This window comes from Sylvia atricapilla, chromosome 3 (assembly GCF_009819655.1).
Source record: "Sylvia atricapilla isolate bSylAtr1 chromosome 3, bSylAtr1.pri, whole genome shotgun sequence".
Classification (NCBI taxonomy): Eukaryota; Metazoa; Chordata; class Aves; order Passeriformes; family Sylviidae; genus Sylvia; species Sylvia atricapilla.
This window is the reverse complement of record NC_089142.1, coordinates 59,403,462-59,417,965: the sequence shown is the minus strand read 5'-3', so window position 1 is coordinate 59,417,965 and position 14,504 is coordinate 59,403,462. Positions and strand designations below refer to the sequence as shown.

General features: G+C 34.4%; 1 protein-coding gene across 4 annotated transcripts in view; it reads right to left on the bottom strand.

The window, feature by feature from the left end:
- The window catches only part of SCAF8 (SR-related CTD associated factor 8), an 88,007-nt gene that overhangs the window by 47,783 nt on the left and 25,720 nt on the right, over window positions 1–14,504 (bottom strand). For 2 of the 4 annotated variants that reach the window (XM_066315508.1, XM_066315507.1), the window contains exons 5-10: window positions 11,672–11,828; window positions 10,404–10,534; window positions 7,262–7,438; window positions 3,620–3,699; window positions 3,049–3,166; window positions 28–159 (exon numbers count right to left, since the gene is read on the bottom strand). In XM_066315508.1, the coding sequence (XP_066171605.1) occupies window positions 28–159; window positions 3,049–3,166; window positions 3,620–3,699; window positions 7,262–7,438; window positions 10,404–10,534; window positions 11,672–11,828 (795 nt within the window). Of the gene's footprint in view, window positions 1–27; window positions 160–3,048; window positions 3,167–3,619; window positions 3,700–7,261; window positions 7,439–7,622; window positions 7,819–10,403; window positions 10,535–11,671; window positions 11,829–14,504 lie in introns of those variants that run through there. The other 2 variants (XM_066315509.1, XM_066315510.1) reach the window with 2 other exon arrangements.

The following is a 14,504-nucleotide window of genomic DNA, read 5'->3' as shown; positions in this document are numbered from 1 at the left end:
CTGTAATAAAATTTTAAATTATTTTACCTGTTGTTGAATATCCATTGAATCATCTACATTTGCTTCCACTTCCAAAAACTGCTGTTGACTACTCCCTTGTGATGGTGATGCAGAATGCTCTGAACCAAAATTTCCTTCTTGGTTCTCTTCAGGGCTCGCCTAAATAACAATTAATAATACAGCAAAAAGCCCCTTGCAATTACAAATCTAATACTGTATGAAAATAATATTCCCACTTTTCACCAATATGAAAATTGAACTGGATATCAACCCATTCCATTCCCTTTTTATAATATCATCCTTAAACACAAAACTTTGAAATAATTAACATTCCTGATTACAAGATTACTATCTATTTGCTAAATCAAAAAAAACTACCGAACACACAAAGTAGACAAATCACTACTTAATTTGGCTGCTTCAGAACAGAAATTCACAGGACAAACAAGCCATGTGTACAGTGACCCTGAAAAACATCCACTTGTCCTCCATGCATATGCATTAATAAATGTTATTTCGATACTAATATAATAAAAGTATTTGCAATACCAACTGAACTAGTTAAAAATTTTACACTAGTCTGAATTTTTTTAGTGCACTATTTCAGACGAGCAATTACTGAAAGATAAGGGAGGAAGCTACGTCATTTTTGTCAAAATGGTAATTTCAAGAGATCTAACAAAAGAAAGAGTTCTGAAAAAAACACCAAAAATAATGACTGTGGAATAGTCAAGGTGTTGATGATTTGCTAGAGAAAAAGCTGTAACAGACTGTGCACTGCCTGAAAGTACAGATCTGGAAAAAATAACTCTAAGATACAAGATAAATTCAAGAACTAGAATAAATGAAATTAAAATACTCAGAAATTATATGAGAATAATTCTGAAAAGCCACTTAAAATCTATAATCCATTACTGCACATAAACATTTCAGTGATCCTCACTATATTTTAACTTTTAATTTAAAAAGTCCTACATGCTCTATCTGCCCAGAGAATGACAAAAAGTTAGCAGAATGACTAGTAGTAACAATTTTATCTTTTTACTTTTTAATAAAATCTTATAGTAAGTTTGTAAAAATATATTCCACTATAATTCAGTTAATTTATTTGCCTTCTAACAGAATGTTTTGTCTCATTTTCCTTATATTTAATTATTCTTAAACCATCTGTTTCTTGATATCAATGCCTACAGTTTTTGCTGCTCTTTCTGTTTTGATGTTCTGTCCTCTCCTCCTTTCCCTCTGGTCCTCATCAGATGCCTAATAATTTTGTTTTATGCTTTATCTTTCCTTCTCTTTCTCTTTGATCTTTCTCAATGTAATTTACACATGGAATTAAAGAAAATATTACCCATAACATACTTCAGTCACTACAAAGTAGTTCCAGCAGCAGTTTGTATCTTTTAGTTATTATCGAGGTGAAAGTAAAACTTTCTCTCCATAGTGACTAGACAAGACCGAATCAGAGGGGAAAATTCATCAGGTCTTGTAACAGATAATTAAATAGTAAGGGGGAGAATCAAGTAAATGTTCTATCCATAAATGTATTGTAAACTTTGATTTTGCTTATTTTACAATAAGGTAAGCATTCGATATTTTTATTTTCAAATTAAACAGTTCCTTTCTAATATGAAACATCAAAAGCTCCCCAAACAGATCATTCTTCAATGCTTTATTCCGTTTTAGTGTTTAAAGACAGAAATAGCTAGATATCCACCATGACGCAAAACTATTTAGTCTGTAGCTATGTTGTATATCCCTTTTCATTTACTGTATTTAAATGAGAAATGAAAATAAAATGGTATAATAAAGCAATAAAGGAATAATATCTAGTAAAAATTAAATTAATAAAGTCACAAATTCAAAGCTTAAATGGCATTCTTGATTGAAAGCTGAGCTTCGGATTGAAGGCTCAGGCAGTGGAATAGATTGTTCAGGGAGGTGGTGGGGTCACCGTCCCTGGTGAAGTTTAAGAGGTATATAGATCTGGGCTGGTGATGCAGTTTAGTGGTTCAGGGGTTACACAGTGGCAGTTGACAGGTTACAGTGCTGTTTGACAGCTGGACTTGATGACTCTAAGGTCTCTTCCAACCCTGACTATTCAATGGCTCTATGACTTCACCATTGCACAGCTTGAACTAAAATCTTACAGATGTTTGTTAAATTTGTGATCCTTTGTTTTCTTTCAATCTGAGATTTCCATTTTCCTGTGAAACCAGATCCAAATACTCCACAGTAAGTCCACTTTATACCTGGCCAGGATCAAGACAAAATGCCTTTTTTTTTTTTTTTTTTTAATTTTGTTTTGCTTTGTTTTGTTTGTTGTTTTGTTTTTCGTTTTGGTGGAGTTTTTTGTTTGTTTTGGTGGTGGGTGTTTTTTGTTGTTTTGTTTGTTTGTTTTAATGGGATCAGGAGAGGAAAAGAACAGTTAAGTACTGAGGACTAATCTCAGTAGAAATAAGCCAAGTTCCTTCAGCAGAGACAGGACACAATTCATACAGTTAAGAATGAACCTTGGGTTGTCTCAAGCATCAGTTCTTAACGAATAATTTCTCGGGAAATACATGACTGTATTTTTTAGCTCAGATTCTTCAACAGAATTATTTCATCAATATTTAGTCAAGACATAAAACCTGGGGAGATTAAAGTTACCCACGGTCTCTATTCTGTCCTCCCTTCAGAGACAGGAGCTTAATCACTTCATTGCTCACCTTATTCCTTCTGCAAGCATCGGAAAGCATTTTCTTTCCCATATAAAGAGCTGAACAAGCCAAGTACAGTCATGTCTAACTTAGCCAATGAATGCTCTTTCCTAGGAGAAGCAAAATGTACTCTCCACACATCTAGTTGTGGGGTTTTTCCTGCTTTAATCAGTTTTACCCACTTATGCCACTTATTCGGCAAGCCTCTGTTACATAGTCAGCTAGTGACAAAGACTTTAATGATAGGAAAATTGTCAGTAACAACACAGTTTTTTTTATCCTGGAATATGCTTTTTTAAATCAGAGAACATAAATTACTACAACAGCCACAAGATGGAGTTCTTACCTTTTGAGGCTGCTGCTGCTCCAGAAGCTGTTGTCTGAGATGTTCTAAATTTTGTTGCTGTAGCTGTTCAGCTAGTTGGTGAAAAAGTGAGTTGTTCACAGATTCTGGTACTAACGGCCTAAAATGAAATAACTTAAATTAAAACAAACAAACAAACAAACAAAAACCCAAAACAAAACAAAAAAAACACCCCAAAACAAAAAATCTACACTTTTTCTCTTTGTTTAAACAGTTAGCAAATAGATCTTCACAACTGGCTTTCTGTTTAACTAAAATGTAAAATAATGATTACAATGGAGCTAGTTCCACCTTCTAATATCATCACAATCCCATCAACTGTATAAATATAACTATAAAAAACAAAGAACATGCTAGCTTTATCCTGAAGTCAAAAAATATTCTGGCACACAGATTTACAGTAAAATGTGTATGTTAATTTAGAAAACTGTCCTTTTCTACTGTTTCAGTGTACTTATGCTCTGAAATAAGTATTTGCCTTACTTAATCCTAATTTTTAACTAGCATCAGGCAAATTTTAGCATTTTCCATAAGAAGCATAGCTTGGTCTTACAGTTGAGAAGAGGAAGTTTCCTTTTTAGGCTCTTCATTTTGTTCAGATTCTTCCCCAAAGTCAAACCTGTCCATCAGCTTCTAGAAGAAAACAAAATAAGCATTACTGGAGACTCATTATATGTCCCTTTATGTATATTTCCTTTTCAGTAGGAAGATGCTCTTATTTCTCAACTTAGAAAAACAACAAAAAAAAGTTGGGCAAATATTCTGAATAAAAAATTAACTGTCATACTGCTACTGCAACCCAACTTTTGAGTGCATCAAATCTTGGCCCAGCTTTCCTGAGCTCTGCTGGAAAAGTACATGTTCTTTCCACAGTAACTAAGAGCTACTTTGGAGTAAAGCTTAAATAAAGATTAATTTTGTGTAATGGTACCTTTAATTAGAAGAAATTACTACGAAGAGGCCAACTATTCAATCCTTTGGTAATCATCAAACTGCTCTGCTCATATCAAGAGAAGACCTACAGCTTGATTACTTCACAAAGAATTACTGTATTTTCACACACATGTGTCATTTAGACAACCTGAATTCCTTCAAATATACTGCTCCTTGAAAACAACTTCTCACATAGTCTGCAAAAAAAAATCAAAGCAAGCAGTTATCATGTAAGAGGAATAATCCTTCTAATGGATAAAAAGAAAGGTATCTGACAGGGAGACAAACTTGGATAAACTTCCTGTGTTATCAGTGAAGATGTCTACACTGGAGTTCTGCTTAAGTAAAAAAGTTTGCCTATTAACTTTAAAAAGCTCGGAAGTATTTTACTAGCACTATACTTTCTTTGAAGAGAAAAACTAAGGAACAAGCAAAAGAAATACAACAGACGTTGTTCATCAGTGAAATTGCCTTTTTTTTTTCACTATTTAATGATAGAACCATGCTATTAAAGCCATGCCCATGTATCTTTACACACCTTGGAAGTTTTCTGAAAAGCAGAGCTAATGCTATACTACCAACCATCATCACTTCTTTCCAAACCTTAAGCTCAGGAGAAAAAAACCAAGAGGATGAGAACATACAACAGTCATTTTGAAATACTAAGGCAAAAACATCTTCAGCAACTTGGAAGCCACGATGATTCAGGAACCCATTTTCTTTCTCATGATAATCTATTTACTGTCAATTACTGGAGTCCAGCAAGAAGAGCAAAGCATCATAAGCTAACTAGAAGATGGATCAATCACTGATCAATCAAGAATACTTAGAATCACTTTTCCCAATGTAATATTTATGAAAGCAGGACTGAATATATCTCTGAGAAAACACAATAGAAACGCAGACCATCAAGCTTATGGGAGATGGGATGTCAAAATCCAGAACAACTTTCACCATATGTATCTAATCCATTTACAGCAAGGTGACTGCCTTTTTTGTTTGTACTGTTAGTATATTTTCCAGGGAGGCACTTATAAAATGCTACTGCTCTGAAAAAAAAAATTGTGCATTTTAGAAAAACAACCTCAAACTTAAAATACTAATAATCATCATGTATCTTCCATCATGACAAAGCAGGAAGGAAAATAAGAGAATATGTACTACTTATAGGGCTGAGAAAAAAAATAAATAGAAACTAGTAACCAGTTCATGACAAACAAAACAAATACTTAGATAAACCAAGGCCAGAGAAATCAAGAGAACTCCCAGCCAAGACAGGTAAATGTGCAGCATGATTTTTGTTTACATTTGGTTCAAGTAACATCGGACATATTGAAACGAAAAATCTGAATTGAAAGAGCTTGATTTTTACATAGTTTGTAGAAGAATACTCTCTAAAATAAGAGTAATAGAAATTAAACCAAATTAAATACTAGGATACCAAGTTTAATGTTATACACATAAGCATATAAAAAGCATAGAACCCTCCCTTTATGCTACATGTGTTACTTTAATTTAATTACCTAAGAAGAAAACACGTTCAGAAAAAGCAACAGAAAGTATTAAAGACATGAAAAAAGCTGTTTATTTGAAAGGAAACAATTTTGTTCCTAAGAATCAGGATATTCTCTTTGGAAATTAAAAGGAGAAGGGTAAATGCATAGGAAATGTTGATCAATTTTTTTTTACTGTAACACAAGTATTTGGTTCTGTAGCAAGATCAGAAAACATGCCCATTTGATGTTGCCAAAAGAATCTTTCACATAATGCAGATAAATTTGCACAATTAAGTACAGGATACTACAGACTGAAGAGATTAAAAACAAAGGATTGGAAGAACTGCCAAAGTAGGATTTTTTAAAAGTATATGGATATTTATGCATTCATCAAAATTATTTTCTTGCACTATTTATATTTGTTATCCAATTCACAAATATGATGTCATGGAATGAAAACTATGCTTCACAGTTTCCTTTGGATCATCATACTAAAAGAGGTGATTTTTTTAACATAAAATCTGCCCTTTCTTTATGTTTGTCTATATACAAACATCTCATCAGAATGTGAATTCCTTCATTTCATTTAAGCTGTCCAAAATTCAAGACAGTCACATCTATGAATATACCAATCCATGGAAATGCTGGAGTTAAAAGTCTGCAGTATAATGCTGTACTATAAAATACTTTCTGTCTGTAAATGTTACAGAAGTCCCTATTAACTGATGCATTCATTCCCTGGGATTACACCCTTCTCATGTTGATGGTTACAGCTGTGGTATAGCAAGAGCACAGGCCATTCACCTCTTGACTTGTTTTTACAGCTGTTTTTAATGCTGTTTTTTACAGCATTACTTCCAATAAAAAGAGATTATCTGAGTGAAAAATAAAAAAGTTTTTTGCTTCTCCAACTTCCTTACTCTTACTATTTATTCACTCCAGGACAATCCTACAGAGATTATGTACACACAAACTGTTTTTTCCACAGATAATAGAACAATGTTTATTTATTTCTTCAGTTAACTAGTTATAATCCTTTCAGCAGAAGTTCTTCCTTTTCTTTATTACAGGTATTATACTACTATGACTGCAATTGGTTGTTGCTACCTGGCATGTAATTATATTAGTATTCTTAAATTCTTGCATTCTGGTTTTGTTTGTAGTTTGGTTTGGGGGTTCTTGGGGTTTTGTTGTGTTTTTTTTGGGGAAGGGGTGGTTGGTGTTTGTTTTTTTTGTTGGTTTTGGGTTTTTTTGCCACAGAAGTTTCTCTACAGGGTTATTTATTCACTTACATAATTTAATGGCTAAGATTAAAATTTTCTTGACACATACTTTATAATGCAAGAAAATTACAAATACAACTTTTTACTCTTCTGAGAGAACAGTGTATATTAATTCCTGCATATTTTCCATTTATTACCTTGCAAGAAACAATTCTCATTGCTGTATTACAAAAGCTGGCGAAAAATACGTAACAACAGCTTAACTTTGCTAAATCATAAATCAAATCCATTACCATATTCTGTAACTTTTGTGAGTCCCTTCCAACTCCAGCTATTCTACAATGTGCTGTTTAGCCCTAAACTCATACAAAACTAATATTTACAGTACTGTCTCAACATTTTTTTGTATTTTCAAGCTGTAGCACTTTATAGTATATAATGTATTTTTAAAATGTCCAGAGTCAAATAATAAAATACAAAATAACTTTTCACATATATTTTAAAAATAAATACTTTTCCCAATTTCTATTATTCTACTTCTACCTTATTAAAAGAGACACTCTGTTCCAGTGGATTAAGTGTGTTAGCAGCAGCAGCTGCAGCTGTGAGTTGTGCTGTGAGGGCCTGTAACTGGACAACAAGACCAGCATCCAAGGCTTGAAGTAGCGAAGGCTGAGGTTTCTGCTGCTGTATCTGCAGTGTCTGTATCAACTGCTGAAGCTAAAAGAGAAAAAAATAACAAATACATTGAATAAGATTTTTTTAAGCAATAAAACCAAAGTACAAAATAGACTTTTCCCTTCCACTTAGTAAAAAAACTCCCAGGAATGAAGTATCATCTAACCTATGGCTATTATTTTGTCTTAATTTGTTTTCATTTACAGCAAATTTTGTTCCCACTTACTGGCTAATTTGTTTTCTGGGGCTGATAAGATAGGCAGATGCTTCTTCTTCCTAACTTGCTCTGACAGGTTGCATGATGATGCCAGTCACCACTCAGGATTTTCTGCTTTCTAGGGTTCCCCCTCTTCTGTTTCTCCAGTTTGATTCCTTTTGACCTGAAAAAAATCTGTTAGCCTACTCCAGCTTCCTAAGGGCCCACCTATGTTAGGATAATCTGTGTCCTGTAAGAACACCTGTACAGAGAAAAGAACTCCACTTTACGCCAATGCAACCTGTCCATAGGGAGAGCTTGCACTGGTGTCTCTGCACAAGCCACAGGTGAAATCTCATGGTGAAACTCAGGTGAGGGTTGATAGAATACAATTCTCTTGCTGTGTTAATAAAACATAAAAAAAGCAAATGTACAAACCAATCACTTGGTCTATCTTGATTTCCTTACTTCAAATTCTTATCTGTATATAATCTTCTAGAGAAGCTGTCCTAATGAGGAAATAAAAGGCTTTTTCATGTGGAGATCAATTTGTCTGTTGAATAGGGACATTTCCACAAAAATGTACAGATTTGCCTTAAGAAAAAATACTAACTACTAAAAAATACTACTATGGAAAAAAGCTCTCCTAAACCACTGTGGTTTTAGAGGAAACAGTTCTTTGACATTCCTCCAGATAAATCCTAGAGTCTTATCTTTAGATATTTGTGGAAAAAAGGTTGAGCAAATTCAGGTAGTTCAAACTTGCTGATATAAGTCCCTGATTATCCTTACCTTCAACCCAAATAGATTTCCCCACTGAACTCTTAAAGGGTTCAATCCCTCCCTTCACTAGAAAATTCATAAACCAATTAGGCTGAATTTCTTTTCCACAATGCATCAAAAATGTGTGACCCTTTTTCAAGATTGTTTTAGAGTTACTTTCTGATAACGTGAAACAATTTTCCCTATTCTTTTAAAAAGTTATACAGATTTCTTACACAGCAGAGCCTTTGAAAAGGCTTCACTTGTTGTTCTACCTCAGCAACAACTTTCTCTGATTACTGCAATAGGCAAAGCTGAAGAGTTCCCCCCTTGCCCCGTTTTGTCTGATACTGATATTGGTCCAGCCTGTGCATTGCTCTCAGTAGAAAGGAATCAAACTGAAGAGGCAGAGATGGAGACACTAGAGTGGAAAAATCCTGGGTGGGCACCATTCTTGCTGTTTTCACATTCTTGTTGGTCACATCTTTCTTTGTTAGCCCTCTCTTATGTCTAGACTCTCAATTTACCTGCATGCATTCTCACCCATAAAACATAATTGTAGGATTACATCAAGGTCTTTGTAGCTGGGGAGCCTTTGGAGGGAGAGGCTGTGGCAGATGGAATGGTTTGGAGAACAAGAAAAGAGATGGACAGGATGTAAACAAATATCACAGTTCCTCTACCAATCCTAGACATCTGCATGTTCATATTTATTGTGTACCCAGCCTGTCTCTTCTCTTCTGCTTAAGACTATTTGAGCTAAATTTCCAAATGTTATTTCTTTGTGATCTGCTTTCTTTAAAATCCTAATGCCCTTCTCATCTTCATTTTTTCTCTTGCTTCATTTTCTTTTTCTATATTCTCTTAAGCAACAATCTTTAAAATTATATCACTGACTTTCCACATATTTACCCTTCTCATTTCATATCCTTTCCCTGTTTAAGAGTTTGTGCACTATTTTTTTGTTCATATTTTACAAAGTATCCCACAAACTCATTTTGCTTCGCTTTTTAGTGATTTTGTTTCTTCCAGAGTAATCAGATAAATACCAGATTTAATAATAAGTAATCAGATAAAATAATAAGTAATGAGATAAAAATCAGATATATAAACTGAAGGGAATAAAAAATATTCCCTTCAGTTGACTTATGAACAATTACAGACAACTCTAGTTACCCAAATAGTGTAGAAACATTTTCACTAAGTAAAGCTGTTATTGCCAGCACCAGAGTTTTCACTGGCCACTGCTTCTCATTCATATGCATGAGATTTTTGTTTAGTATGCCAGCAGGTAAAACCACCTCAGTCCAAATAAAAATCATAATGTCAAAGTTATGTAGGTGCTATAGCTCTAGCACAGACTGAAAAATCATCTACATTTTTAAACACAAGTGTGGGCTTAACTTCTGTATTTGCAGATTATGAGGACAAACAGTTCTTGTGATGCTGGACATCAAGACACTTTTGGAGTTCAGCATTTAAAAATTGAAGAACATAGTAACTTCCAAAATCTTATTTTTTAATGCTGCAAAGTAAAATCTATGTTTAGCTGATGGAAAGAGAAAAAATGGAATCAATACACAGTATCTTCCTGAACAAGTTTGCTACCATTCTGCAATTCTGTACAACATTTAGCTCTTCTTCAGGCATCCAACAGAGACATATGCTTTAATTTGCATTCTATTTTATATCTATATCCATGACATCTTATTGTTCTTCTTGAGTTAGTCATCTGCAATAGATCTGTATTTATCATCTATATAGACAGTGTATATTTGTATGTATGTATTACACATCATCTTATCTGATATCACCTTCTGACACACTTTTGACCCTTTAAAGGTGCTAGCTTTAAACAGGGATGGTTACAAAAGGTAACAAGGAGTTTTAATGTACCTGGAACTTACTTGTGATGAACAACCTTATGGAAAAGTTAACATGGATACTGGACATAAATAAAGGAGATACTAATGAAAGCATTCCTTACCTGTACCTTAAAGACACAAAGTATCAGGCAGTCTACAGTGTAACTCTCTACAAAATAGTTACCTGTTGGCCTTGAGGACTCTGTAAAATCTGTGCAACAGCAGCAAGAGTGTCTGTGTTAGCAATCTGAGACACCCAAGGATCAGGTAAACTCTGCGCCACATTGGCTGGGGTAACTGGAGTCACAGGTGTACCTAAAAAAGAGAAAAACCAATATGCCAAAATACTTTAACACAGAAACTCAAAATAGTGTTAGAGAAGAAACGAAACCTGCTGTTATTAAACACCAAAAAAACACATAAATTGAAACTATTTTTCTGACATTCACAGAGAGCACACAAAAATAACATAGACTCACACCAACATTCCTCAAGTAGCAGAATTACTTTGTGTTAGTGTAGTTCACAGTTCTTTTCACTATTGGGACTACTAATAAAAACACTGATGAAGGCAAAATAAATAAGTTTCACATAGTAGTCCAAAATATTCAGTGGAAATGACATATACCAAAAGGTAATTCTAAGCAATCTACTTATCTGCTAGTCTAAATCTCACTGGACTTGCACTTTATCCCCAGGAGGAGTCTTAAAGATTCTACTAAAAATTTCAAGATGCATCAGCTGGATTCATGAGGATTGCTTGTTTTATTTTTTTTTCTCAAGAGAAACACTGAGAACTAAATCAGCAGTCTGATAATTAGTTTCATGCCAAGAATCCTCCATACCTGCAAAATACCTTTCCATTTATGGCTCACAAGTAGAGATACACCAATGAATGCTAAATATGACTAGATTAGAGTTTTAAAAGTCAATCTGCATTAGAAGCTAAGACTTATGATTCCAACAATTTAATATAATCATACTACATAAAAATAAAAAATACTGAGCTGGAAGATGCAGAAAAGGCACTCCAAGATCTGAAAATATCACGTATTTGCTTTGCCAGTGAAAACCAAGGTGAATTTGTCCACCTCACTGCTTTTAAGCATGGGATCAGCAAAAGCGGGGTTACAAAAGCAGGTGCCAAAAGCCATTCCTATCTGGCCAATTTCCCAAATATCCCAACCTTGAAAGAAAAAATTTAGATGAAGAGAAAAGGTAAAAATCCATTTTCCTGCCATCTACCTACATAACTAAGGCAGATGCTCAGAGCACAGAACGATCAAGCCCACATCAGTAATACTGCTTTCCTGTTTCCCTGATCTTGATGGTGTCTGTAATAGACTCCTTTCTAGCATCTAAGTGAGATATTTCAGCATGTTAACAAGCAACATACCAAAGCTGACAGAAGTGTTTTGATTCAAAGTATGACTTCCTTCTGGTTTTGTTTACCTGGTGTATTGTTGCTCATAGCAGCTGTAGTGCTGGGCAAGACGGGGGTCACCACAGGAGGAGGAATTCCTGCTGCCATATCCAAGAGAGGCTGAATAATTTCACTCTTGAACACATTATTCTTCTGCCATAAATTTAGCACTCTAACAATTTTACTCTAAAATGAAGAAAAAACAGAAGATCTGAGTCATGCTTATTTTTCTTATTGTTATTGCTTATGGAATTCTCAGCAAGCAACTTTAATTTGTCTAGACTGAAGGACTTTTAGGTTTGCAAACAGTAAGGACAGTTATACTGGGTCACAGCAAAGATGTCTAAACTATGAACTTGAGAGTGATCCTAGCAAACAGCAAAGAGCTACTGCGCACAGCTGACAACATTCTCTCAACCAAAAATGCGCCTGTAGTCCTGGAAGACGACATGGAAGGAAAATTGTTTTAAGGAAGCATTTTAAAGCATTACTAATAATTAAAATAATGAATTATTAGTTTCCTAATTTTTTATAGTTAGCATATATAAATGCAATTCTGTTCTGCCTATTAACCAAACCCATTTATGCGCACTGAAAAATGGGCATATACTACTAAGACTGCAAAATATTTTTATTAGAAAAGCAGCTTTGTATTTTGCAAGCTCTCTTGATGAAGTGAGGAATTTAAAAGCTTAAACTGCAACACAATTACCTGCCTATTGAAAATATATAGTTATATCAAAAAAGGTGGATCATGGAGAATAAAAAACAAAAACAAAATTAAGACTTATTACAATTTCATTAGCTGTAACTCACTGTTCAGCTTATACTTCTATTACATTGTTTTCTATTACAATAGAAGCATTCTATTACATCACAAACAGATCATTATTTTGATCTGCTTCTAGACTTTCTAGACTTTTTTCAATAAGCTTCACTTCCACCAAAAGGAAAGATTTTGCTTTATTTTCGGGAAAAAATCAGTTGCATTACAAAAAACAGAAAATTCTTCATAGGATCTGGCATTCATTGTCACAGTGAATGCCACAGGTTTAATTATTCAGTTCTATAAACCAAGAACACAGAGCACTTAGCCAGAGTGTTCAAAACAAAGGAAAAGAAGTCTGTTCAGCCAGAACTACAAGAGAATATCTAACTATAACAGAGAGAAGTGCTGAATTTTCACTGTGTGGAAGATGCAATTTAGAGTTCCCTTAAAAGAAATCTCTGAAGGCTTCCAAACAGCATTTCGGTATCTGAGCCCTTCTTTGAAGTCTATATGATAAGCAGTCCTTGCCAAGTCCACCAGAGGCTCCAACTTCCCTCATCTCTCCAGAACAGGAATATAAAACTAGTTCTGTGTCTCACCCACACCTTGCAATTTCTCTGGGACAGACAAAGGAATGAATCAGTGAGGTGTTTTTGTTGTTACCTTAAATGAAATGCTATTGCATTTCTGCTTGATTTAAAAACAAATTCTACATTTGCTCATATGAAGATAACTGCTGTGTTTCTCCATTATGCCTTTCAATGAGATTAAACATCAAAATGTTACAAACTAGGTACATACCTTGGTTTCTGACAGCTCAGTTTTTTCCTAGGCAATGTATAGGATAACTACTTTAACAGCACAAAGTCCTTCCAATAATATTGAATCCATATGCAACACAGCAGCAAGACTTAGTATTGAAAAGTACAATTTTCCTCTGAGGTGAAAGATATCCTAGAAATGAACCTAACAGGACTTTTATGGACACTAAGTAGACTAGGTTTTACTACCTCTCTTCACATCAAACACCTCTAATGCAATACATTAATTGCCATGCATTGAAGTATCACAGGACAAGGAGAGCTATTTCATGGCCTACAATAAATTTACTATATATTTTTCAAGACCAGACACAAACTTGCATCCATCCTTGTTCCAACATCTCTTTCTTCAATACATCAGGCTATTTCTGCATTAGTGTATTTCCTAAAGTAACAAGCCAAATGAGTTAACAAAACACACTAATACTGGTGAAGGAATACAACTGAATGAATAAAAATATCAGTTAAAAAATCGTGCCTACTTATATAAAACACAATAAAAAAACACGGTGGAATTGAAGCAGTACAAGTTAATCACACAGAAAACCTAACACTACATTGGAAAAAAGTCATTTAACTTAAATAACCTGTTCAGCAACACCTCAGAACTCAGTTGAAGAAGAGAAGAGAGACATCCTTAGCCGAGCAAAATTTGCAGCCAAGCAAAATTTGCAGGTCCTGACACATTTTCCTGCAGAGGTCCTAACCATTCTAAAAAAGCAGAAATCCTAAGAGAACAGAATGGCTGAATGTGCCTTAATCACCTTCCATGGATGCCTTCAGTTGTCATATCTCTGGCTGAAAAATACAGCTGTAGGAATGCATGTAACTATTCTAAGTATAACTCTCCCTGAAGCATCCAGCCTCACTTACTACTTTACCTAATGACTCTATTACACAAATTTCTGTGAAGATAAAGCCCTTAGCATTCCCCACCTTCCTGCAGCTATTCAATAAAAAGAAACACTACCTCTTTTACAACTAGAGACAAATATGAAGGAAGTTAAACTGCCTGCACTCAGCTATTTCCAGCCAGTCTTCTAGAATCAGAATTTGGTGGCTATCTCAACTACTGTGATCCAAGGGAACAGCTGAACTAGTGAGCCAAACTATTAAAGTTAAACTTTATTTAGCTGCTGGATGATCATAGAATCAAAGGAAAGATAACCTTTTCAAAACTCTAATTAATTTCATTGGATGTATCTTTCCAATCCCTGCACTAAGACAAGCAGCATTAAGAAATACGTATACAGGGCAAGTTTATAAGCAGAC